At 46.1% G+C, this 25,313-nt stretch overlaps 2 protein-coding genes across 7 annotated transcripts in view; both read left to right on the plus strand.

The window, feature by feature from the left end:
- ZFAND6 (zinc finger AN1-type containing 6) overlaps positions 1-5,140 on the plus strand; it is a 36,507-nt gene extending 31,367 nt beyond the window's left edge. For all 6 annotated transcript variants that reach the window (XM_054641826.2, XM_054641827.2, XM_054641828.2 and 3 more), the window contains 2 exons: positions 3,472-3,585; positions 4,170-5,140. In XM_054641826.2, the coding sequence (XP_054497801.1) occupies positions 3,472-3,585; positions 4,170-4,318 (263 nt within the window). In that variant the 3' untranslated portion in view covers positions 4,319-5,140. The remainder of the gene's footprint in view (positions 1-3,471; positions 3,586-4,169) is intronic.
- Positions 5,141-5,256: 116 nt separating this feature from the next.
- On the plus strand, positions 5,257-24,045 carry FAH (fumarylacetoacetate hydrolase). Its single transcript, XM_054642284.2, has 14 exons — positions 5,257-7,462; positions 9,674-9,784; positions 10,396-10,517; positions 11,538-11,587; positions 13,421-13,511; positions 14,033-14,130; positions 14,387-14,439; positions 15,776-15,875; positions 16,609-16,739; positions 17,467-17,542; positions 18,084-18,130; positions 19,060-19,161; positions 20,175-20,292; positions 23,826-24,045. Exons 1-14 carry the CDS (start codon positions 7,382-7,384, stop codon positions 23,903-23,905), a joined length of 1,260 nt encoding a protein of 419 aa, XP_054498259.2. The 5' UTR covers positions 5,257-7,381; the 3' UTR covers positions 23,906-24,045.
- Positions 24,046-25,313: the final 1,268 nt, after the last annotated feature.

Raw genomic sequence — 25,313 nt, forward strand, 5'->3', positions numbered from 1 at the left:
ACCACAAACATTATGTAGCTCCTACAACTGAGGGACATGGGGGTAAAAGTAGAAATCCAGCTAATGGGTGGACTCAGCCCCTCTGAGGCTGACAACTTTTGAGAATGGAAACAGCCTCTGTGATTTTCAAACTTGTTGTGAATTGGAGAGGAGCATGTACTATTAGCATTACAAAATGCCATCACTCACGTCATGTGGTGTGGTTGTTATTTGGAAAACCAAAGTACAAAGTTAGATTGGATTAACTGTCTAAAAGGTACATGGCTGTTCTGAATGGAGTCACCTGATTTTGTGCATATCTGGATTTTAGTGAAGTTAAATAGTGAAGTTCAAACTAAGTTTAAAAAACTTGAGATTAAAATTATTAGGTTGCTACGGAATTTTATATTGGGGTTACTTGGACCTAAGGTGAATGCAGTTGAGCTAATGGCTTCAGTGGGCCTTATCAGGGTGGGCTCAGTAGACAGTACTGGAAAGGAATTGATGGATGCTTCTCACTTCTGTGATAGTACCAGGGACTTAGAGGTAGAGTATGATTATGACACAAGTGTATCAAATAATACAGGATATCATGATATACTGGGTGAATGCTCCAGGGGGAAAGGAGACACTCAACAGAAAGATTTAAAACTAAATTCTGTGGGTGAGTGTGCTCCTACTTAATTTGCCACTTCCTAACATTTAAACAGTATATTTTAGGCTGATTATGTCAGTTTAAAATGTTCACAAGCAGTGATGTTCTCCTTTGGATTAACTTCACATTTCACTCCTCTGGAGGTGTGGGGGTTGTTCTTACTAGCCCTTAGAAGTAAATGTAGCTGTTCATGCTCTTCTGTAGGAATGAGAAACCTTTTTCTTTTAAAATCTCTGCCCAGTAATGCAGAGGTGATGAATGTGAAACATCAAGAGAGAGAACAGGATGGGTGTCTTGCTGCACATACAGAGCTGTGTTGTGCCTGCAGGGGTGCAGAGCTGGAGTGCATTTTGACATGTGGCTGCTGGTTTTGTGCTCAGTCAGAGCACACTGAAGCTCAGGCAGGGGTTTGCACAAGCAAAGCAATAGGAAAAGCTTGTGCCTTTAGGAGGGAATCCAGGCTCTGCTTGTTTTGATCAGCTAGGAACATGTTCTGTAAATCAGGGAACTTCTAGTGACCAGCCCAACTTGTCAGCTCCAGACTGTGTTCATACCTTACTCCTTTTTGGTTAGTTGGCAGCTTGTACTGCTGTTGCCAGGGCTTCTGTTCTTTGGCTGGGGAAGGGATGGTTCCTTGGTTCAAGGAAGGCAGGCAAAGCATCCTGGAATCCAGATGAAGTCCAGCAGCTGGGAGTGGCTCCAAGCTGGACAGTTTTGCATCTTACCTGGCTTTGTTCTGCTGTGGTCATCACAGGGAGCTCATAGGCTGAACAGTGGCACTTGGTCATCTAAAGTGGTTGGGATATTTGTGATTATCATAGAGGATTTTCATTCAAATTTCTAGCTTCTATTCAAAAGCAAATTGAGACCTAAAATTTATGGTTACTACAGTAGATACAAAGTGACTTGTGCAGGAGAAGAATCTTCCCACTCCGTTCTACACTGAGCAGCAGCTCTTAAATATTTTTAAACCTTTTTAATGTGAGAGCCATACGCACAAAGAAAATGTAAGTAAGGGTGTATGAGAGCCTTATTATGCACGGAAGAGTGCCAATTTTTCCTAAATTTAGCTAATAGTTACAGGGGCTCTTAGTGAAACTTAGATTGAGGTAACTGATTTTGCTATAACAGGAAATGCAAGCTGGAGAATGTTAGCTCGTGGCATGAGTATGTCTTAATGAATTAATAAAGACTGAAATATCTGTTTTGTGTAAAACTACAAAAGTTCATTTGAGTAAGTCTTACCCCTTCTGGTACTTACCTCACTTCTTTTAGTCCTTGCTGATTTTGGTTCTTATCTTGCAATCCTTTTGATATTATGCCCACTCAGAAATGTGCCCTTTAACAGCCATTTAAAGGCATTGAACTTTTTTTTCTTTGTGAACTATGAATTGTTATAAATTTCAGGACAAAGAGAAGCTCTGCTTGTAACATAGATGGTGTCTGAGAAGGAATTAATAGACCATGTATAATAGTATCTTTGCTAGATTAATCTGTGGAATATACTGTCCCCTCAGGCAAAGTCTTTGCTGGTGATCAGGTATCTTGCTATCCATTGATGTTGCTTAGTACAATGTTTTGATACATAGCAAAAGTGATGAGTGCCCTTTCCTTTCAAAAAAAAAAAAAAAAAAAAGATCAGAATAGCAGCACATGAAAAACCCCACTGGATTTGTCATGCAGAAGAGCTGTCAGCTGGTGAAGAGCTAGCACAGAACTGCATCTGACAGTCTCTGACAAACAAAAGTCCAGCTGCACAGAGCTGCCTGCAGCTTTTTCCCTGACAAATGTCTGAGCTTGCTGTTGCATTCCCTTCCTTACAACACTGGTTCTAGCTCTGCTTCCATCCACACTCCTCCCAGCTGGAGCTTGCTTTTGTTCTTTGCTGCAAATATTCCCAACTTCTGTGTGTCTTACTCACTGGAGACTTGTCCTGCTGTGGTCCAGCTATGTCTGGTAGGCAGAGGTTGGCTCTTGGCCCTTCTTGAAATGAAGTTGGGTTTTTTTTTTTTGTTTCTATTTCTGCTTTGTAATGTAAGAAATGTGCAAATACTTGAGGAAAACCAGCCAACTTCTATTTTTACCTGACTCAGGCAAATACTACTATTACTTGTTCATACTCTCCCACACAACCTCTAGCCTGTTTCTTTTAGATGTGAGAGAGCACTAAAGTAGGTTGAAAGATGTCTTAGGAAAAATATCTTTAAAATTAGGTTTTTACCTGCTCCCTTCTGGGCTCCAGTGCAGTGTAGTTCCACCCTGTAAGCCTGGGTCTCTTGAGCTGGTGTTTCTCACCCCAGGCAGTGACTTATGTCCTGTGTAGGCTTTTTCCAGGTGTGCAGGAGCAGCAGCATCACAGTGGTAGAGATTGTTCTGAGACAGTGTGTTTTGTGTGGCCTCCATGTTGCAGTCTTCAGCAAAAATAATGTTGATTCAGGATTGGAAAGAGGGTGTTTGGCTCAACTGATCCTGTTACATAGAGTACTTCTTGCAAGCAGATTTTGGGAGCTGGGCAAGTAACACTGTGAGGAAACACTTGGCTGTTGAATTTTTTCCTGGATCTGACAGTGCTGAATCTTGCTGTTAAACCTATGTTTGTTGTTTTGGTTGTTTTTTGTGGTATTTTCAAGCATTTGGTGAATTCGTTTCTTAAATTATATCGAAGGTCTAGAAGGGGAGAGTTCCAGTTGCTGTGGAGACACCAGTGCACTTCAGACATGGAAACAGCAGCAAAATGGCCAAATGTACAGCATGGGCTTTAGATTATTGTAGGACTTAAAAGGGGAGAGAGAGACTCTTTTCTCCACTGTTCTTACTAACTTTTTTTTTTATGTCAGCTTCAGTGTCAGAGAATGCAGAGCCTACACCTGAAGAACAGGACAAGTCGCTTGACAAACCAAAACAGAAAAAGAATCGTTGTTTCATGTGCAGGAAGAAGGTTGGACTGACTGGTAAGAAATACTAATTTCACTTTCCTTAGGCTTGTTTAGGCTTTGGCCTTTTGAAATGTTATCTTAAAGGGAAAATGGGGAATGGTCATTTGATATTGATTTGAAATAAGGGTCAAAGGTGCTTTCAGATGACTCTCACTAGATTAGACATTCATGTATCGTTTTGTTTTTCAGCTTCCTGTCTTAAAGTGAAGTTCATAATTCCAAATACTTCCTTTTGGAAGTCTGCTTAGCTAAGGAATTGGATGATAGTTTGCTGCCATTCACTAGCCAACAGTGGTCCAGTGAAAGGGCCTGAGTTCTGGAGGGTGAAGATTCATAAACACGGCAAAAGAGCAGGAGTTCTGTAGGAATGTTCTGTGCTAGTCATGCAAAAAGAAGGAATGGTCAAGACAAATCTTGCTGTAATCACTTAAAAATGTATTACTTGTGATTCTTATGCTTTCTGCAGCAGAGGCTCTTTGGCTGATTGATTGACACTGGTGACTGAGATTTACTGCTAGTGAGTGAACACATTCAGGATTTAAAGCAAACCAGTGTCATCAGGAATGTTGAAATGTCTAAGCTGCTGTTTCTGTCCACAGGGTTCGAATGCCGGTGTGGGAACGTTTACTGTGGAATGCACCGTTACTCAGATGTACACAGTTGCTCTTACAATTACAAAGCTGATGCTGCTGAGAAAATCAGAAAAGAGAATCCTGTAGTTGTTGGGGAAAAGATCCAGAAGATCTGAACTGCTGCTTCTGCTGGAATACAAAAATCTTCTGACCATCTGCAGATTAAATTGACTTGAGCTTTTTTCCTTAGTCATCAGGAACGTAGAGCAGTGTATCTTGCCTAGACCTTTTAATCATGCATGTCATCAGATGAATAGATTTTTTTGTTTTTGTTTTGTTTTTTTGTTTTGAAAATGACTCTGAACATTATTTTCATTGCAGTTTTCTGTGGCTGAAGACTTAAGTAAACTTTACAAGTATTATCCTTTAAGATCATTTTAATTTTAGTTGAGTGCAGAGGGCTTTTATAACAAACATGGAGAAAATATTGGAGGGCTGTGCTTTTCCAGGATAAAACATGCATGCGTTAACTTTGCAGTTTATTTTCTTGTTGTATATAGCTTTTCTCTGCAGCACAATTTCCTTTTTTTTTTTTATTGATAATGCCTTGTATGGCACAACTAGTTATCAGTAACTGAATGTATTTTAATCATTATGGCTGCTTCTGGTTTTTTTTTCCCATTAACGAGAGGTTATACATGTTCGCATATTAGCTTGTTTGCACCCTCTACCTATTTATGTATGAATCATTTGTAATGAGAGTGTGTGCTGAGATTGTGTGGGGTTTTTTGTTGTTTTCTTTTTTTTTTTTTAAATTGGGGTTTGTTTTTGTGTGTGTGGGGGGAAGGCTGTATGCACTTCATTGACTGCAGTTTTCATTGGGATTACATCCATCAGTTTGTCTGTACACAAATATGAAGAATGATCTGAAGTACCTGTGCTGTATTTATGTTTATCCACGTCTTAACTTTGATTAAATAAAATTTAAAAAAATCTGAGCCCCTGTGGCTGTCACTGGCATATATAAGTTGGATTTCTCTTGCTTATTTTAATGGGGACCTTCCATTGATGGTTCCTTTACTTAAAGTGTATTTATTCACAGCTACCACATGTATCCCAATGCCAGCTAAATTCTGATGTGTTTTTTTATCTCTTCACCTGTAACTACCAGGGAGACACTGCAGATTCCAGACCTTGTCTGTTGATTTTAAAATTCAGCATGCTCTTAAAAAGGCTATGGCTGGCAATTAGTAGATAAAACACTACATTTAGGATATAAACTGTGCAGCAGAAGAAGCTTTCTCTAATGGTAACAGAAAGTAATCTGCAAGACTGAATAATAAATGAAGTAGCTTGTGCTTGCACAAATGGCCTAACCACAATCTATGAAGCACATGGAGTTTATAGTAAAGGAAGTAAAGAAAAAATAACTTACTGGCAAATTTCAGTAATGGTCTGCCTTATCATGGGTCAGAGAGCCTGTATTTCCTCAAAGCATTTGCTAAACTTCCTCATACACAGCACAAGGCATGGAAGAGCAGCAGTGTCATCTTTGGTGGGTGTTTCTGTTTGCTTTCCTCCCTGCTGCTACTTCCCTATTCTCTAATCCTTCTCACTTTGAGTCCTCCCTCTTCCCTCTTTCTGGTCTCTTTTCCTTTTCTCTCTCCTTATGTGCCCTCCTGACCAATCTTCCTTTCACATCACAGCAATGCTTCTGGGCCAAGCAGAGAGAACATGCCATAGATTTCACAAGGTGGGGGAAAACCTGGTATGTTTGTGTGCTCTGGTGCCTGAAAGAAGGAAAGGTACAAGAAAGGTATTCATACTTCCTATCTGTTGATAAGCTTACATTTAGACTGGTTGTCCACCTTTCTGTGACGCCTGAGAATTGTGTCATGTTTGTTTGCTTTGGCAATGCCCTGTATTACCCTGGTGGTTGATCTGCACTTCAGTCTGTATTTTGTGTCATCAGCTTGAGGTTAGCAGATTAACATTTTAATTAACACCAGCACATTCACAGCACTACAAAATGCTTGGGCTGTCTCCTCACATTGATCTCTGTATTGGAACAGGTTTTCAACATGGTTTTGTTTGAGTTTTGGAATAAGCAGGTTCTATAGCCCAGATCCTACAATCTGTCCACAAAACCTCTTCACTGTGTTTAAAACATTTCCAACAGTCAGGGTAAATTTTACAGGAAATCTTCCACAAGCTAGGCATTGTGATGTTTAAATAAGACCCCTTTTCAAACAGCACCTTGTGAGCTTGTGTCTCAGTGAGTGAGCAGCTGTCACAGATGATGCTGTTATATCATCTTGCACTGAATCTCTGGCTGTACCATTTGCTGCATTTCTTCTAATGACTGCCAAAAAAGAAAAAAAAAGGTTGAGCAGCAAACCAATTCTTTGGCTTGGCTATGACAAGTGTCTTCCTGTTTTTATTGGAAAGATGTGGCCTTTACTATTTAGTTCTAATTTCAAGGATGTTTCCTCATTGGCTTCTACTGACAATGAGTGAATTTTCTGCTGCAGGTGGGAGAATGCTGGGACTGGGAGCAGAAGCACCAAGCTTCCCAGTTCTTTTTGGTTGGCTGCACATGTGTCTCTGGTTTTAAGGTGGTGGAACGATCTGGAGAAAATGGAAGAACTTGACAAGGTGCAGCAGTATTGCAAAACTGAAAACCACAAAAGGTGCAGTTTCAGGTGTGAATTGTGCAACTTCCCAAGGGCTGCTGAGCTTGTGGTGGGAGAGTCAGTATGGACATAATCATTTCACCAGGGCCCTGGCACAAAAGTGACCCCTCTAAAGTGAAACCAGGGCAGTTACCTGTGCTCTTAGAGCTGCTGGATCCTTCACCCCTGTTACAGGAAGGCCTCAGTTTCATGTGAGAGTTTGTAAAATCATGCAAGTGTTAAGGTTGGAAGAGACCTCCAAGAACATCAAGTCCACCCCTAAATTCAGTGCCACACATGTAAATACCCCAGGGTCAGTGCCTGGCTGGGAGCAGCTCCCAGCTGCTGACTCAGGCCAAGCCCTGGCACTGATTAACCACTGCCAGGGCCCGGGCAGGGGGTGGGATGGCCCCGGAGCAGGGATTGGTGTGTGCCTGAGGACAGAGGGTGGGATTTGATGCTCCTCTGCTCTGGGCTGCAGCACCTGGAGAGGATCTTCCTCCGAGGAAGGTGTGAAGCACCTGGCAGGTGGGAGCTGTGTGTAAGCAGGGCTGCTTGGGGGTCAGCATGTCTTTCATCCAGGTAGACAAGGACTCTGATTTTCCTCTCCAAAACCTCCCCTATGGGGTTTTCTCCACAAAGGAGGAGGTGAGTAACGGCAAACTTTGTTCTTGGGATGTTGTAATTGTGCCAGGGCTATGAGAGAGCAGAATTTCCCAGCAATGTGGGATAAAGGAGACTTCCCAGCCTGAGACACTCAGGGCTTCCTGACCTGATGGCAAAGCTGTAGCTGACACATTGTCTGCTTCCTTAGTGTGGTTATTTTGATTACAGCTTCTTTGAAACTGCACAAAAGAAATCAGAAGTGTTAATACTGATGAGAAATACTGTGGCTAATATGTACAGTAGTTCTTGTGTGGTTTTGATCATTTCTGTGACATCATTTAATCTGTATTTGACCCTTCCACTCCCTATGTAGAGGCACAGTACATTTCACACTCAATTTTTTAATTTTTAACTTGATCTTTCATTTTCTTTGTGACTGTAATCACCCTTAGGAAACCCCATTAACTACTGCTCTTGAGGAGTTTTGTTGGTGACTGCCAAAGCATTAAACCAGGGCACCAAATGTGTTTTACCTGTTTTTGCAGCTGACCCATTGTGTTCTATTGGGTGTATGTTTATGCAATGCTGCATTAAGTGTGTGCAAATGTGTCATGTTTAAAGCTGGGCCCAAAGCCTGCCAGCTGAGCCAGCTCCAGGCCTTCTATTTTATGATGATCACATAAGAAAATGTGGTTCAACCTTTCTACCAAAGAGGTAGCTCTCAATTCCCAATTTTCATCAGAACTGAGCCCAGCTGGGCTGGACCTCACACCTCTGAGGGCCTGACAGGATGGAGCTCCTGGAGAAAGGGAAACAAGCCAAGAGCTGCTTCTCAGAAGGAAAAAGTGGAGAATTTATTTGTCATTGCTTATGGAAACTTCATCATTATCTTCTGGTTTCTGCTAGTTATCCATGTAGGTTAAAAAAAAAACCAACAACCTGAAGATTGTGTTTTCTGATGTGGTATTTTCTGAAGATAAAATGAAATGGTGTGTTTAATCTATTCCAAGATGTGCATGCTGTTATCTAGCAAGTTTGGATTATTTTTCTGCCTTCCTCAGTAACTGTTCTCTGAAAAAGACATCTTCACTCAAACCCTGTGAAATGACAGGCAAGACTTACAGAAGTTATTTAGGAGAACAATGTTCTGAAGGTAGCTGAATGTTTTAATGATTTCAGGCAAAAACAATTGGTGTCATTCCTGACTATCCCAGTTACAAATTAACCTGACGTGACCTTTAGTTTTTTTCCTGCAGGAATGTTTGCTGAATAAACACCTACTACCACATTTGGAATCTTGTTTGGAAATTAAAGGTTGAAAAATATGTTTACTAGCATGCATCTTTGAAGATGGTTATTTTGGTGAGCTGCTTTTCAGAGTGGCTGTAACAGTTTGTCTCTCTTTGCCCAGAGACACAATAATGGAGGCTGTGGTGTGTTTTTGCCCCGTGCAGCTGCCCTGGGTCTGTCGCCGCTGGCTGCGCGTGGCCCGGGGCATGAGCAGGAGCTTTGTCTCCTGGCTGCATCTGTGCATTTCCCCATGTGTGGGATGCTGTTCCTGCAGTGAGGATCCAGCAGGGATCCAGCCTGGGCTTGGCGTGGGGGTTCTGAGCTCCTGGTGTGCTGTGAGGACGGGTGGTGCAGGGCACCTCGTCCAGCGAGGCACAGAATCCATGTGCCTGGGCATGGTGTGCCTGCTGGCATCACCAGAGCACCCTCAGTCCTCTGGGGAGCAGCTGGGCTGCAGAAATGGCTGTTGCTCCAATGGCATGTCCACAGGGATGGAATTCACCCTGCCCATGGCCCCCCTCTGCTGCTGTTCCCCACTGGCAGGAGGAGCAGTAGTGTTTTCCCTCTTCACAGCATATTGCAGATGTATGGGCTTAATCTGCAATGCATGTCGTTAATGAGGGGTGTTAATGAGCAAGTCAGCCTCCTTCTGGGGGAAAGAGGGCAGGGAGATAAACCTCTGCTTGTTCTGCTATCCTTTCCCCAAAAGATGGGGATGGGGCTCTTTTCCACCCCTCAAGGTCTGCAGGGAGTCTGCAGTGATGCTCTGCCCATAGGGCTTAACCTTTTTCAGCAGCCAGACTCAGAGGGCTCTTGATGGTCCATTGCTGTGGTACCAGACCTTTGTCCTGGATGGCTTTGACTCTCTGTGGTCACTGTCTTCCCCTGTGCCCTCTTTGGGGCATTTTTGGCTACAAGCATCAATTTTTTTCTCTTCCCCCCCCTTCTCTTGCTGCTTTGCAGCCTCGGCACAGGCTTGGGGTAGCCATTGGTGACCAGATTTTGGATCTCAGCGTCATCAAACACCTTTTCAATGGACCAGCTCTTGCCAAACACCAGCACGTCTTTGACCAGGTATTTATCAGTGTCTGGTATAATTTCCACAAGCATTTAGCAAATATTCCATAAGGCACTTTAGCAACTGGTGGTGAGATAAAGAACATGACCTGGAAATATGTTGTCAGGTGGGTTCTGGTAGAGCAAAAACCATCACAGGTGTGACTGCAAGGACAGCAGGGGCATTGGGGAGGTCCAAAGGTCATTTTCCAGGAAAGAGTCGTCATCCTTTGGCAATGCAGGTGTCTGACACAAAGCCTAAATGCAAATTCACTCGTGCTTGTGCCCTCAACACTCCATGGATGGGATATTAATGACAGGGAGGTTGTGTGTTAAGGATAAAGGGAAATATGAACAACCTCTGTCTAGAGCTGGCTGAGACATCAAAGCCAGCAGGGGCTGCAGGGGTGAAGCATGGGGTGATGCCAGCATGGTCCTGCTGCAGAGGGCTGTGATGGGGCTGTGGGCAGCCATGGGCAGGGCATGGCTGCTCTGGGCAGCCACAGCCACATAACCCCGGGCACAGGCATCCAACACCAGGATGGGAGTGTGGGACATCTTCCTGCAGTGAAGGATAAGTAAAAATGAGATTTTTTTTCTTTGTCCCTGCCCCTGTGTGTCACTGTCAGCCCACCCTGAATGCCTTCATGGGGCTGGGCCGGCCGGCGTGGAGCGAGGCCAGGGCTCTCCTGCAGAAGCTGCTGTCAGCTGCAGAGCCCACCCTGAGGGACAACACGCAACTGAGGAGGAGGTGAGGGAGCAGAGAGTGGCACAGGGAGGTGTCAGCTGTGCCTGTGCCACCTGAGTGACAGCACACCAAAACCAACAGTCTGACGTGGCCACCTGCCTCCTACGTGGGAATTAACTGGGGTTTGTGCACGTCCAGTGCTTCCGTCTCTTAATTGCCTAAAGATTAATCTCTGATTAGTCCCGGGACTGCCCGCAGATCCAGGGTGTCGCTCTCCAGCTCTGCCCTGGGTGTGTCCAGAGCTCTGCTCTCTGTGGGGCTGGGCTGGTGCTCTGGCCCCCCTCCTGCCCCATGGCCTTCCATGCAGACACGGTTCAAGGGTCTCCACCCCTCCCAGCTGCCTGTCACACCTGGTGCAGGAAGGGGACACTCCCCAGTTTGTTCTCAGTAACCAATTGACTCTGCTAAAACTGAGCATGTGGTCACAAATTGGCTGCAGCTTTGGGGCTGTGCAGTGGTGTAGGGACTGGAGAGGAGGACTGTGCTCTGCTCTGTGCTGATGGAAAACGTGGGTGTCCATCAACCCCACACCTCTCCTTTGTCTGGAGTGATGCTTTAGGCACCACAATGCCTGCCCTGGCCCTGAGCAGGAGCTGCTCCTCCCTGTCCTGCCAGGGGAACTGGGAGGATTTAGGCTCTCATGAGCAGGACAGGGGTTGAGCTGCTGCTTGCCACATGAGCAGGGCCAGCAGTTGGAATCAGAGCCCCCAGGAGCCACGAGCCATGAACTGATCCTTCCCACCCAGCACAGGCAGTGCTGTCCTGGGCAGGGGCTCTGGGATTTCTCTGTGTCCCTTGTGAATCCAGCCAGCCCCTGGCAGCTGCTCCTTTTGCTGCAGCCATCCCAGGAACAGCAGCCTGTGCAGTCACCAGCTTTTCTGCCAGGTTTATTGTTTTTTTAGTTTTTTTTTTTGCAAACTAAATTAAGGAAGGAGCTGGGGGAGCAAGTCAGCCTCTTCCATGCTTCGTAGGGGTGGGAGCTGCAAGTTTGCTGAGATCTGAAGGCATCATTTTTCATTTCAGGGCATTTGTACCTCAAGCTGCTGCGACGATGCACCTGCCTGCCCACATTGGTGAGTGTGGGGGCAGCCAGGGGCTCCTGGCACTGCCCTGTGCTCCCACAGGAGCAGCTGCTTCATTTCCAGCTGCCCCAGACAGACACATCATAGCTGTGACAGGGAATGGCCTTTGCAGCAGCCACAAGTAGATTATTGCACATAATGAAAGCTAGGTGCTGTCTGTGGCAAAAGAATAAAAGCCTGGGGAAGCTCAATAGCATCCAGAGCACTCCTGGATGCAATTTCCACTAAATCAGGGGTGTCTGGTGGTACATAACTCCTGTCATCAGCTTGGCATCACCACAGGCCTTTGTGACTAGAGCCAGGAAAGAAACACTTGTTCAGTTTCCAACAATTTCCCCTTTTGCCATCAGAAAATATTTCAGATGTTGCAAAGTTTCCAAGGCAGATATTCCAGCACAGCCTTGTGAACAAGTATGAGTTTGCACTCTGCATCCCAGATCTTGCCTCCACTCCCATGAGGACTGCTTTGGGATTCCTACATTCATATAGATACATAAGCATTTCCTGCTTTTAGCAGAAATTTGTGTTTGGACCCAAACCAACCTGGTCAAAGTCACTTGAGGGCATGACCTGCACAGGAACAGGGATGTGAGCTTGCCCATTTTCTATCTAAGCTCTGTTCTGAGCTGGCTTTTGCCTTCCTGGGGGCACAGCCCTGGTTTGGGACAAAGTCTAGCCTGTCCCAGAGGAACCATGAGGAGTTCCTGAAAACAGTTTCATGTTGAACATGTCCTGTGAGACAATTGCTGGCTCCTGGCTCCCATGGCTGCTGGGAATGGGTTGCCCTGGTGTAACCAAGCAGGATCACACAGATGGGAGGTGTATTTAGGATTCCACAGCCCTTAGGTGCAGCTCTGTCCCGTGTGTGGTTCCTGCTTCTCCTGGCTGGCTGGGTCCTGCTCTGGGAGGCTGGAACTGCAGGGATAACTTACTGCTGGATGCTCCTGGAACTGCTGGATAATTATTACTGAGCTCCCTGACCAACATGATGCAAATACACCCTCCCATTGGGTGTTTTCCCCTCATTGCCTGTGTTTTCCCGTGGCTCGGGAGTGGGAGCTGTTTGCAGGGATGGCAGCAGAGGGCAGCAGATGTCCTGAGTATCGCCCGGGTCCCTGCGCCGCTGCCGCCGGCTGCAGGGAAAGCAGCGGGGATTGCTTGACTATGGAAAGGGGGCTGCTGCTTTATGTCCTGCCTTTTGCCTTCTCTTCTCTACTGGAGACTTAAAAAAAACCCCAAAAAACTTCATTTTTGTCTACATAATGTATAGGTGAACTGTTAAGCACCCCTTTATGCTATCTCTGACATCCCCGAGTGTGATGGTGTTCACAGGGGTCTGAGGATGAGGGAAGAGATGAGGATCTGACTCCATGTTGCAGAAGGCTTGATTTATTATTTTATGATATCTATTATATTAAAACTCTACTAAAAGAATAGAAGAAAGGATTTCATCAGAAGGCTGGCTAAGAATAGAAAAAGAAAGAATGATAACAAAGGCTTGTGGCTCAGACTCTCTGTCTGAGCCAGCTGTGATTGGCCATTAATTAGAAACAACCAACATGAGTTAATCAAAGATCTACCTGTTGCATTCCACAGCAGCAGATAACCATTGTTTACATTTTGTTCCTGAGGTCTCTCAGCTTCTCAGGAGGAAAAATCTTAAAAAAAAAGATTTTTCATAAAAGATGTCTGTGACACCTGAGCGCTCCCACTGTCTCCTTCTCTGCTCCTTCCCTTCCCAGCAGTGGGTGAGGTGCTTCAGCCCCACAGATGAGGGCCTTGCCTGCCACTGATCCCTGTTTTGTGGCTTCTTTCCCCATGCAGGAGATTACACTGACTTCTATTCCTCACGCCAGCATGCCACAAACGTTGGGATCATGTTCAGGGGGAAGGAGAACGCTCTGATGCCGAACTGGTGGGTGCCTTGGATGCTCTCTAGTGCAGCATTATTTTGCAGACTTATCCTTACACATACATGAGGTTTCAAAGGTCTGAGTAGTTTTTCAGGGTCACACTGGTTTCAGTTCATAGCAGATGAGAATCAGTGCTGTCCAGAGTTCAATACCAGAACCAAATTCCACACGTCCCCAGCCTCAGCTGAACCTGCACTGCCCTTCATTGCAGTGGCCACACCAGTGACTGTGCAGCCCCCAGTTCAAAGACAAACATACCTAAAAAGTTAGGTTTTGCTGAGTGAAAAGAAAGCAGATTTTAAGATCCAAGGAATTGATTGGAGCAGTGGCACAGCAGGGCATTAAGACTGCAACATGGCTTTGTTATTATATTTTGCTCCCTTCCTTATATCAGAGTAAGGTACTGAGGTCTGTGCCCATGCATACAGAGCTCCTTCTCCTCGTACCCCACCCTCCCGTGGTGCTTGCACCCCCAAAACTGCTCTGGCACCCAGCTAACCCAGGCCCTGTGCTCTTTCCCAAGGCTGCACTTACCTGTGGGTTACCACGGCCGGGCATCCTCTGTTGTGGTGTCTGGGACGCCCATCAGGAGACCCATGGGACAAACAAAACCTGACAATGGTGAGTTCTGGGGGATTTTAATCTGGATTCTTGTTTCTTTTATTCTGTAATTTAGCTCCACATCACAGAGTAGTGGGGTGGAAGGGTCTGGGATGCCTTGCCTAAAGCCCAGCCTGGGGTCAGGGCAAGAGAAAGGCCTGGTTTAAGTCAATTTTCTGTTCCATGCCAAGCAGCACCAGCTGCTGTTTCTTTTGGCCATTACTTCTATTTCCCTAGCTGCCTCCCTGTTGTAATATATTCTTGCTTCTACCCACAGATAAACCTCCAGTGTTTGGTGCTTGTAAACGTCTGGATATCGAGTTAGAAATGGTGAGAGGCTTTTTTCTCCTTATGACTTCAAATATATTAAAATAGAACCAGGGAAGAAAGGGTGGGTTTAGCTTCTTCTAAACTGAATGTCCCATAAGGCCCACTCCTGTGCTCCTCTCTGAGCTGTGCTGCAGGCAGTAAGGATTTCTGTGGAGCAAACCTTTGCTCTGGGTGAGGAGCAGGGTGCCTTAGCTCATTGGGAGGTTTGCTCATACAGCTCTCAGGCTGGAAAGAGCTCACCTGGCCAAAGCTGAGCACCAGTGGTGCAGTCAGGCAGCAGAATTCTTTTTCACAGCCACCACAGCCCATTTCCTGGTCAGCAGTGCAGCCAGGATCCATCAGTGGACACTGGGGATTGGGCAGTCCAGGCTGTCTGCACCTTGTGCTAGAGCAGAGTTCTTGGCAGTGGGATTCTGACTCCTGATTCTCCTGCCTGGAAAGTTAAAACCTGTGCTGTGGGTGTTGTAAAAAAACATGGTGGGAAGGCACATCATGCTGTGGCTTAGTGTGGTCCAGAAGGGAGGGTTTAATGGGATCCTATTAAGATTTATATCATTTTAATAGCTTATATAATTTTTGTATGTTTTATTCCCAATCTTTTCCCTTTAAAATAAAAAGTAGTGGAAGAAATGTAATATTGATGGAAATGGTTATAAAAATGTGGTGAAACTCTTTAATGCTGTAAGGGAGATGCAGTCCCACAAAGTGGGGTTCCCATGGGGCTGCCATGGCTCTGCTTTCCAGCCTGAGCTCTACTGCTGGCTGCTGCAAGAACAGAAGGAAAAACTTCCATATTGCAGACAGAAAGAGACAGCTGAGATTTCCCATAAAATCCTCTGCATGTGCAGGCTGTGGATTCCTAAGGGAACGAGTGCAGGCACCCAGTTCATGGCCTGCTTTACAAAGGGGGCACATTTCTCCCCCTGCCTGTCCTTGCCCACTGTCTCATCAGGCTCCAGCCACATTCAGTGTCCCCTTGGATGACTTTAAACTCCTTCCTGTTCCCTGTCTGCAGCAATCAGTCCCTTCAGTGGGCAAACCTGTTCTGCACCCAGACTCCAATTAGGAGGGACCATTTTTCCCTCCTGCATTTTGACAACATCGTGCCCTTGTTTAATGCCTGTCTCTTAGCAACACAGAGCTCTTAAGTAATTCAAGCCTGCCAGCTTCATGGAGGGGAAGAAAAGGGGAGCAGGCCATGGGTTTCGTCCAAATGTGTGTGGGAAATGGTGCAAAACTCATTGTCCTGCCTCTGTTGCTGCTGTCCGCAACTCCTCTGCACAGCAAAGATTTTCAGCTCCAAAACCACAATCAACACATTGCTTTTTGATTTCAGGCGTTCTTTGTAGGTCCTGGAAACAAGTTTGGGGAGCCCATTCCCATCAGCAGGGCCCAGGAGCACATCTTTGGGATGGTGCTGATGAACGACTGGAGCGGTGAGCGCTGCTGTGGGGGCCTGCCTGGAGAGGGGGGTGCAGCACCACGGGAACCCCAGAGAGGCACAAATCCCATATTCTAACGGCACAACTGATCACTGAAACCACTGGTGCCAGGGATGGAAATGAAGTGCTGCCTGCATCAATCCATCTTTGATCAATTAGTAGAACCAGAAATCGCTGCCTAATGAAGATTTATTTACTTATGAAAGAGCTGATGTCAGTCTAGTTTCTTCTGGGCAGGGATGGAGGAGTCATAAGGATGGTGATACCAAGGATGATGATTGATTTCAGTGTCAGGAAAAGGATTTGGCAATCACAAATCCCTCAGTCTCTGCAAAGATTTAACTTGTTGAAATTCTCTCTATGGCTGGCAAAGACCATTAGCTGGGTATAAAAAGATAATTATAAATTTATTTTTATAATTTATATATTATAATTAATATATAATAAATTATAACTATTACACATTATAAAAATTTAAGTGGGGGGAAAAATACTGGTTATATGGGGATGATCTGGTTTGTTTTACTTATTGCTGACTTATCATCCTAATCTAGCTGATCTAAGGAAATTGGGTTGAAAATGGATGGATTTAAATTAGGATTTGGGCACAACAGCTAGAAAAGGCTGGGGCTGGCAATTTCAATGCATGTTACTCTTTCATGGGTCTGAGGGATGTGCAATTGCTAGGATATATTTACCTGCATTGCTTTGAATGTTCTCTTCCCAGCCCGTGACATCCAGAAGTGGGAATATGTTCCCCTGGGTCCTTTCCTGAGCAAAAGCCTTGGCACAACCATCTCTCCGTGGGTTGTCACCATGGAAGCTCTCATGCCATTTGTGCTGCCAAACCCTGTGCAGGTCAGCAAGACAAAAGGTTGAAATAAAGGAAAAGCAGTGCTGGAAAAATGTCAGCAGAGCTGGAAGGTGACATCAGCAGAAATCACTGAGCTGCCTCATGCCAAGGATTGTCTCCATGGTATTCACAGTTCTGCTTCTGAGCAGATGAAGGCAACCAGGGCCCTCTGAGTCCAAGTGCTCATTGATGTCACTGGCCCTGGCACATGTTGTGGTGTCATCTTGCTTGAGGGGGGCAGAAAAATCATCTTTAAAACACCTGGAAAATAAACTAATCAGAGCTTCTTCTGGGTCTTTGGTAGCAGTAAGTGGTGGAGAGAGGCTGGAGTCAAGCCAGAGCACTTTGTTCAAGCATTTCCAGTTGTCTGCATTGTGCAGGTGGTTAAAACAGGGAAAGATGAGAGAGTCTTGCAGAGACCTCACCATCTTTGTGCAGGCACAGAGCAAAGGTGTGCTGGCACTCTGTGCTGGATTAACATCCATGCTGAAATGATGGGCATGGCTTTTGCAAGCCTTGTGCAGAAAAAGGAATTGGATTACATGGGTATCATGTCTGTTCAGAAAGATCTTTAAAAGTGTGTGCATGAGACCAAGAAAAGTGATAATCTGAGCAGTAAGAATGGTGAAGTGAATGGGTTGTGCAGCACAGGCTGGGTACACAGTACTCACTGGAATGGCTTGTGGATTGTTAAATTCCTTTTGGTTTATGATGTGTTTTATGTTCTTTTAGGATCCCAAGCCACTGCCCTACCTTCAGGATAAAGAGCCCTACACTTTTGACATCAAGCTCTTTGTTGCCATTAAAGGTATGGCAAAGCTGGGTGGGTTACAAAGCTGCAATTGCCAGTTAAATTTTGTGGCACCCCAACAACCTTCAGGCACTTTGCTCTGGGCTCTGTGCTCCTTCTTTTCCTGCTTTGCCCAGAGACAGGGGCAGAACTGCTCTGCTCCCTGCAGCAATGTGCCAAGCAGGGAGTGCTCCCCTTGAGGAGGGTCCCCGAGGGGTCTCCCTGCACAGGCATGGAATGAGGTTTGTGTGGGATTCAGATGTTAACCCAGCTCAGCCCCCACCTTAGGGCCCTGCTGACCTCTGGGTCCAGGTGTTTCTCCCACAGGAGAGCAGAGAGTGGGAAATGGGCAGCTTGATACTGCTCCAATGCAACCCACACACTTGTTTTCTATGAAATCCCGGTCTTCATAGCAATAGAAAATGTTATTACTGCTTTCTCACTAGGGATTACAGTGATAAAAGAAGTCTCCATCCATCTGTAAAATAAAAAGACTCCAACATCATCCATCCAACACAAACAAATTGCTTCTCTCTTTTTTATCCTTTATTTTCTGCAGGAGAAGGAATGAACACGCCAGCTACTATATGCAGATCCAATTTCAAGGTAAAGCTCCAGTATCTTTTGTTTATTTGCAATCTTGCTGATGCCATCAGCTCCAGCCCAGGCAATTTCAAACCCTGCTTTTTGCATTAGACTCATAGAACAGGATCATAGAACCACTAAGGTTGGAAAAGGCCTCCAAGATCATTGAGTCCAAATATTAACCCAGGACTGCCAAGCCCACGACTAAACCATGTCCCTCACACTCACACACCTTTTGAACACTGCCAGGGATGGTGAATCCACCACTTCCCTGAGCAGTCAAAAATTTTCCAAAAAACGAAAACCACTTCATTTTTGAAAGATGAAATGAAGGTGGTGGTGATTCCCCCCTGTGAGGTGGGGACACCTGAATGCTTGATGAAGGGGACAGCTCTCCCTGCTGCTCACTTTGGGGTGCTCAGAGCATCCTTAGCTCTGTGCATTTGGCAGGGAATTGTCTCTTGCAATACAGCTCTGCAGCCACAGCTCTGATTTGGATGCCACTCACTGCTGCCAACCTGGGTCTGCCCCATCCCCTCTGTGGCTCTGCCTCCACCCCCTGATTGAAACCAGGAGATTTATGTGCCAGCTGCAGCAGTTCTCAATCCATTTCATATTCACATTTGGCTCTTTGCATAGTAATTACCTTAATCAGTAAATCAGTAGTCAGCAAATCAGTAATAAGCAGATTTTTCTACAAGGCTGTTAAAATACTGGGTGTAATCATGGAGCTTGGGTCAGCAGCACTGGTCTTAGAGAGGAAGAAGAGGAAAAATGAAATCCAGCTGAAATAAGAAAAATTTTAAGGGACTAAATTGCATGTTAAAGTGTGGGTTTTATGAATGCCATAGGCCAGGCTCCATGACTCCACTCTGCACAGCCTAATGGCCACCAGAGAAGTTTGTCCTTTGCTGCCTCCTTGCTTTAGCCCCTGTTCCTCCTCCCTCCAGCACATGTACTGGACCATGAAGCAGCAGCTGGCTCATCATTCCATCAATGGCTGCAACCTCAGGCCTGGGGACCTGCTGGCCTCTGGCACCATCAGTGGACCTGTAAGTGCTGAAACCATGACAGTCACTGGTCAGCAACCCAGAACCAATGGAGCAGGGCTTGGGGCTGAGCCCTTCCCGATCTGAGCACCACAAAACCATCTGCAGCTCTCCCCCAGGCACTCTGGGCTGCTGCTTTGGTAGCCCCAAATTCACACTGAGAAGTGGTTTGGTTTGGGTAGGGCTTTTTGCTTGGCTGGGTTTTTTATGTTGTTGAGTTTTGGGGTTTTGATCTCTCCTGTACTTCTTTCCCAAAGAATTATTTTACAACAGATTCAAATTAACTTCTGTGTGGAAGCATCCTCACAATGCATTTACCCTCCATGAAATGCAGCTTTTAATTTCTGAAAAGAATGCAAACGGTGCCTGGTATAACTTTTAGTTTCTCCAATGAAGCTGGGGCCAGCTTCACAAGCTTTTACTCCCCCTGAGCTGCCATTTGGACAGTGGCTACAATATCTGGGCAGCCCTCACTTTCTGAACCACCAAACACAAATCCTGTACATGCTGTCTCAAACACAGCCTCAGGTGAGTTGTTTGCAAGCTGGGATGCCTGTACTTCACTTTTGAGCATTTCTGAGGTGCTTTTTGTATCTTCAGATCATTGTACTGCAGAAGACATTAAAGACTCACAAAAACCAGCTTTGCTCTTCTGAAGAACAAAATGCAATTAAAAATCTGAAACATGATCACATAAAAGCACTGGATTTATAGAAGTCTCCTCCACTTGTTTCCATTCTTGCTGTGGCAGACCCAAACTGCTCTAACAGGTTGAACACTATGTTAAATACACCAGATAACAGCTGTAAGCATCACTAATAATTCTTGCTAATAGCCAGCAAGAAATTAAAATGCAAAGTCAGGAAAAGGACCCAATGTATCAATTAATTAAGTCAACAGCAAAAACTCTGTTCAGTAGAGGTAACATACTTGTGTGTCTGCTCCCAGCAGCAAGAAGCTGAACAGCAGGAAAGACACTGAAAAATTGTTTATTTGTTTATGAACTCTTGCTGCAGGAGCCAGAGAGCTTTGGCTCCATGCTGGAGCTGTCCTGGAATGGAACAAAAGAAATCCCTCTCGGCAGTGGGCAGTCTCGGAAGTTCCTGCAGGATGGAGATGAAGTAATTCTGACAGGTAATGGCTGGAGAGCTGCTCTGACCTGCAGCAAGGACACATTTCCATAGGACAGCCCCTGGTGTGGAGCTGGGCTGTTCTTGCATACCTGCCATGCAAGCACAGCTCTTTCCATCCTACCTGTGAGGAGGCTCAAGCAGGGGATGGATATTTCCCTGCCACAAAAGCTTTCTAGAATGCATTATTTGCTTTGCTAAGTCCTTGATGCTGTTGCTATGCCAGTGTGTAAGCACCAAGGAGATGATGGAGGTAGGTTTGCCTTTATGGGTAAAAATACCCAAGGACTAGGAGCAGTTGATGAATTGTTTCCACCGCAGTACAAGTTTGCATGTGGAGCAGAGCTTGGAAAATGCTAAAAAAAGGTATTTTTCAAATAATATTTCATTTGTAACCTAGGCCTGCTCAGTGAAGTGTGTTGCAAATCAAGTATGAGGGAAACAGCGTGGAGCCCTCTAGAGCAGCTGGCCAGCTCCCCTCTGGAAAGGGCTCTGCTTCAGGCCTGTTTCCTGCTGAGACATGGTTTTAGTTTTCATCTTGATAATCTAAGGATTTTATGAATTTAATTTTACCACAGTGTTTTGTGATCTAAATCCCACTCCTACTTCTTTTTAACACAAATCCTAGTGCAAAACAAATCTATTTTTTCCTTTCCTCTCATCTTTGGGGGTCCAAATATTTGGCAAGGGCAGCCATGAGAAACTTTTGTTTCAAGCCTCCAGTATCTTTGCTGTGTGACCTGCTGGGATTTTGGGGAATGTCCTGTGGGATGTTGTGTGTCACCAGCTGAGACCCAGGCAGTGCCACCCCTGGCTCTGAGCAGCTCCATCCTGCTGATGTGATCAGAGATGTCTGCACATGGCTCAGGCAGTGGGGAGAGGCTTCACTGGTGTGACTGAGGGCAGAGAAAATGTGAGTGACAAACTCCTGGTGGGCAGCTGCCTCATGGTGTGGTGTTAATGTGTGCCTGGGCTTGCTCAACCCAACCTGGACTCCTAGGATTTTTGACAAAACAGTTTAAAATTATAAACTGGTTTTCTCAGAAAAAAAAAAAAACAACCTAGGAAAAGTGAAGAATTTTCTGTGATTGAAAAAAAAAAATGGAATGTATGGGTTCCAGTCCCCAGGCAATTCCAGTGCCTCCTGCCTGGCAGCCCATCCAATAGCCCTGAAAATCCTGTTTCTGTGAGCTGCTGCCAGTTGGACAGAGGAAGATGCTGAGAGAACTGGAGGCTGAGATGTACTAGAGAGAGCCATGGGTGATGAACCTGAGGAGTTCCCAGTGCCTCTGACCTCCTCCAGCCTCCCACCAGCCCTGTGAGTGTCCATGCTGGAACCTGCAGCCATGTGAGGCTGCTCTCTACAGGCTCCCCATAGATGCAGGGACACTCCTGCAGCAATCCCAAGTGCCACACTGCCCTCCAGCCCTCAGTCTCCCTCCAGCAGCTGTGCCAGGAGCCCTAAATTAGGGCACAGTGAGGGCTGATGAACATCCCTGTGCAGTTGCACACTCCTGTCCCTTTTGGCAAGGAGCCCCTCTCAGTTTAGAGCTGCTGGCATGGGGACCCAGCCTGGGGACAAATGTGAGCAGCCCAGGAGCCACGCTCTGCCTGCCCAATTAACAAGTTGTGTTAATTCATTAAGTGCTTTGAATCCTGAATGCCTTTAACCTTCAAAGGTGGCATGATGGCATTGCTGTGAGCTGGGGGCAGTGCCAGGTCAATTGTTCTGCTGGGCTGTTCCACCCTGGCACAGTTTGTGGCTGTGGCACCAGGGCATTGCCAGGAGCAGGGGCTGCTGGGGCTGTGTGGGAGCTGCTCCTGTTTATTTATTTCTTTATTTCTTTATTTGGTGATGTATGGCAGGTCCAGGGCCTTAAGGCACCCCTGGGGCAGGGCTGGTGCTGTTCCATCCTCTCCCAAGGCACTGCCATTAGCTCTTGCCAAGTGCTCAACACATCATTTCTGGTTTCCTGTTTCAACTCTGTATCCTTACTCCCCACCTGGGACCTATTTCAGAGACTTAACACATGAAATGAGAGAAATGTATTTCTCTCAGAAGTGTCTCAGGGAGGGAGCGTGGCAGGGGAAGGGCTCCTGGTGGTGCTGGCAGCTGCCTGCCAAAACCCCTCAGTAGCTCCTTGGCACTCACAGAGCTCAGGCCAGGGCTGCTGGCAGCACAGGGCTGGCTTTGTTCAGTGTGCTGCTCCTTGGTGCTGCTCTAAATTGAGCCTGACAGCAGGGATAACCAAACTGGACTGAAATAATCAGCTGCTGCTCAAAGGAAAGCTGGCAATGAGGCCTAATGAGGCAAATGGAAGCTGAGCTGGGCCTTACAGTGCCTTTTTCCACTGCTGCTTAAGGATGAGGATTACCTGGCAGGTACCAGGATGCTGTCTGTGGCTTTACACAAGCACTTAGAGACACCACTGTCCTTGGAAAACTTCATTTCAGTCTGGCTGTGAGAGCTGCAGGGTGGGCTAGGGCTGGCAGGGTCTCTCTTTGTGCTGCAGTCACTTTGGCTGCCCTGCAGCCTGAGCCCACCCTTTCTCTTCCTCAGGGGGGTTTTCCACTGATCTGTGCTAAGAGTGGGAATTAGGGGCTGTTCTGTTGAGCTCCTTCTTGGCTTCTTGAAGGCAGCTGCTTTTTATCACATGCAGGTGATATCTTCCATCAGGAAAATCCATCTCTAGCTATGAAATCAGTCCTTAAAATGCAGCATATGCCACTTGTCCTTCCTTTGATCAGCTGCTGTTGGCAGAAGGCTACAGAATAGACTTCTCAGAGGGGCCAGGCTGTGTCCCTTGCCCTGCTCTGCCTGCAGCTTTGCTGGTGGCTGCTCTTTGTGGAGCAGCTTGGAGGAGCTGCAGCGTCCCTGTCCCAGTGCCACCCCCTCCATCTCACAGGAGCAGGGAGACTCAGAGCTGTCCCGTGGTCAGAGAGGCTGTCACAGCCCCTGAGCTCTGCAGCAGCCAGCAGAGCTCCCACCCCTCTTATGTAACACAGGATTAATGAGAACTTGGAGTCAGAGGCTGGATTTCTCAGGGAACTAAACCACTTGGCTTTAGCCAGTGAAACAGCTTCTGCAAGGGTAGGTGCTGCTGTTTGAGGGGGTTTAATGACTGCCTTTCTGGCTGCCAGCATCCCAACATCCCAAGAGCAGTCCTGATGCTGCAGAGAGAGAATCCAGATTTATTTGATTAATTGCAGGGCTGGGCCAGGCAGTGAATCAGTTTGCCAGGTAGATTGATGGTGCTGCAGGTTAGGTTTGAAAACAGAAATATTGCTGGCACATCTTGTTTGTTCTCTGATCAATTCACTGAACTTGCATATTGCTGTGTTTAACAGTTTGTGCTTCTTTTCTTCCCATATTCCTGGGCTATTGAACTCTTCCAGGTGCTCTTTTCTCTTACCCCTCATTGCATATCTGAGATGTTTTCACTTGGTTTTGGTCTCTTTATTCCTTTATTCACTTTTATTCCTGGCTAAATCCTGCTGTCCCCACAGAACAAGCTGTGTGTTGTTTTCTGTCCCTAGGGCACTGCCAGGGCAATGGCTTCCGTGTGGGATTTGGCCAGTGCTCAGGAAAAATCCTTCCAGCCCTGTGCAATCCATGAGGCCTGGAGAGATGTGACAGCCAAGGAGGAACCCTCCTCCCACCTCCACCAGTCATCCTGCTTTATTCAGATTTATTGTTTTTATATGAGTGATTGCCATCTTACTATTTTTAATTATCAATAAATATCTTAAAGGTGAATGTGGCTCTCTGGTGTGATAAGAAAAGGATTTCAATGCTGGCTTAAAATTCTCAGAATATGAATAAGATGATTGAAATGGAAAATGAGATTCTTAACTCTTCTACCATATTAATGTTTTTTTCATAATTATAAAAAGAGGCTTTCAAGTAAGCTTAAATATTCCGAGTACTAGGCTGATGATAAGAGCTGAGATTCCATGCTGGCTTCCTTTTCCACAGTGTTAATATGCAGGAGGTGCAATCCTGGAGGCAAGCTGCATATGGTTGTTAAAACTTGTAGACCTTCCTGAGCAAGAGTTACATGACAGTGCCCTAAAATAATTGGCAACAAAGCAGTTTGGAAATGTGATTATCAACTCTACTGAGGGCAACAGGCAGGATGTCCCTGCTCCTCCTGCCCTTACACAATCAGAGCCAACTCTCCTGCCCCAGACTGGTTCCAGCCCAGAGATGGGACACTGTTGGAGCACCCTTCAATTGGTCATGGTAATGGTCAAAAGATCACCCTTGTTCCTCCTGCCCTGTGTAGAGAAGGGAATTCCCTGTTTCTCTCTCACCCTGTGCACCAGCATCCCTGGGGTCGAGGAGGGAGGGGGAATTTCATCACTGGGGTGATGCCCAGGCACTCCCTGGTGGCAGTCACACCCTGCCACTCCATGGGGCTGTGACAAGGACACCAAGCAGGCCAAGCCCCTTCCTGCACCCTGCAAGCATCTGGGGCCACAGCATTCCCTTGCAGCAGCCAGTAAACACAGCACATGCCACTTTCCTCAAGTGTAAAGGGCATCTGCTGTCTCCTGCTGGCCTACAAATCAATTTAACTCCATGGCCCAGTGCCAAATCACATCAATTAGAGGATATTACTGACTGGAGGAGCTCGGGAGACTGGATAATGAACTGTGGTGTAGTGCAAGGGGAACTTGTTAAATATTTGCTTGGTCCTCAAAGTGAAGAACCTGATGAGGCTGCTGGCTCCATGTGGTGACAGCAGGATGAGCCCATGCTGCTGCTTTTCCAGGCTGTCCCATTGCTGCTGGAAAGCTCTGCCAGGTAGTTTTGCTGATGTGGACTGTGAGGACATTTGATGTCATCCTGGGGAGCACCTGGGGCTGACAAGGAACGTGAACCTGATGGCCATGCAGAAGAGGAAGATGAATTTGAAATGAAAATTAAAGGAAAAAAAATGTGTCAGTGCATATAAATCATTGCTAATGGGGCATGTGCACTGTAATGGGCTCTCTCTCAGTGTGCAACAGTAATAGTTCTTT

Source organism: Agelaius phoeniceus, chromosome 13 (assembly GCF_051311805.1).
Source record: "Agelaius phoeniceus isolate bAgePho1 chromosome 13, bAgePho1.hap1, whole genome shotgun sequence".
NCBI lineage: Eukaryota > Metazoa > Chordata > Aves > Passeriformes > Icteridae > Agelaius > Agelaius phoeniceus.

What these genes read in the sequence shown, in the direction of transcription:
- FAH (XM_054642284.2), top strand. Translation starts at nt 7,382, where the DNA reads ATGTCTTTCATCCAGGTAGACAAGGACTCTGATTTTCCTCTCCAAAAC. An exon ending in AACGCTCTGATGCCGAACTG is followed by an intron (nt 13,512 to 14,032) that starts GTGGGTGCCTTG and finishes CTCTTTCCCAAG; the next exon opens with GCTGCACTTACCTGTGGGTT. An exon ending in TATGCAGATCCAATTTCAAG is followed by an intron (nt 18,131 to 19,059) that starts GTAAAGCTCCAG and finishes TCCTCCCTCCAG; the next exon opens with CACATGTACTGGACCATGAA.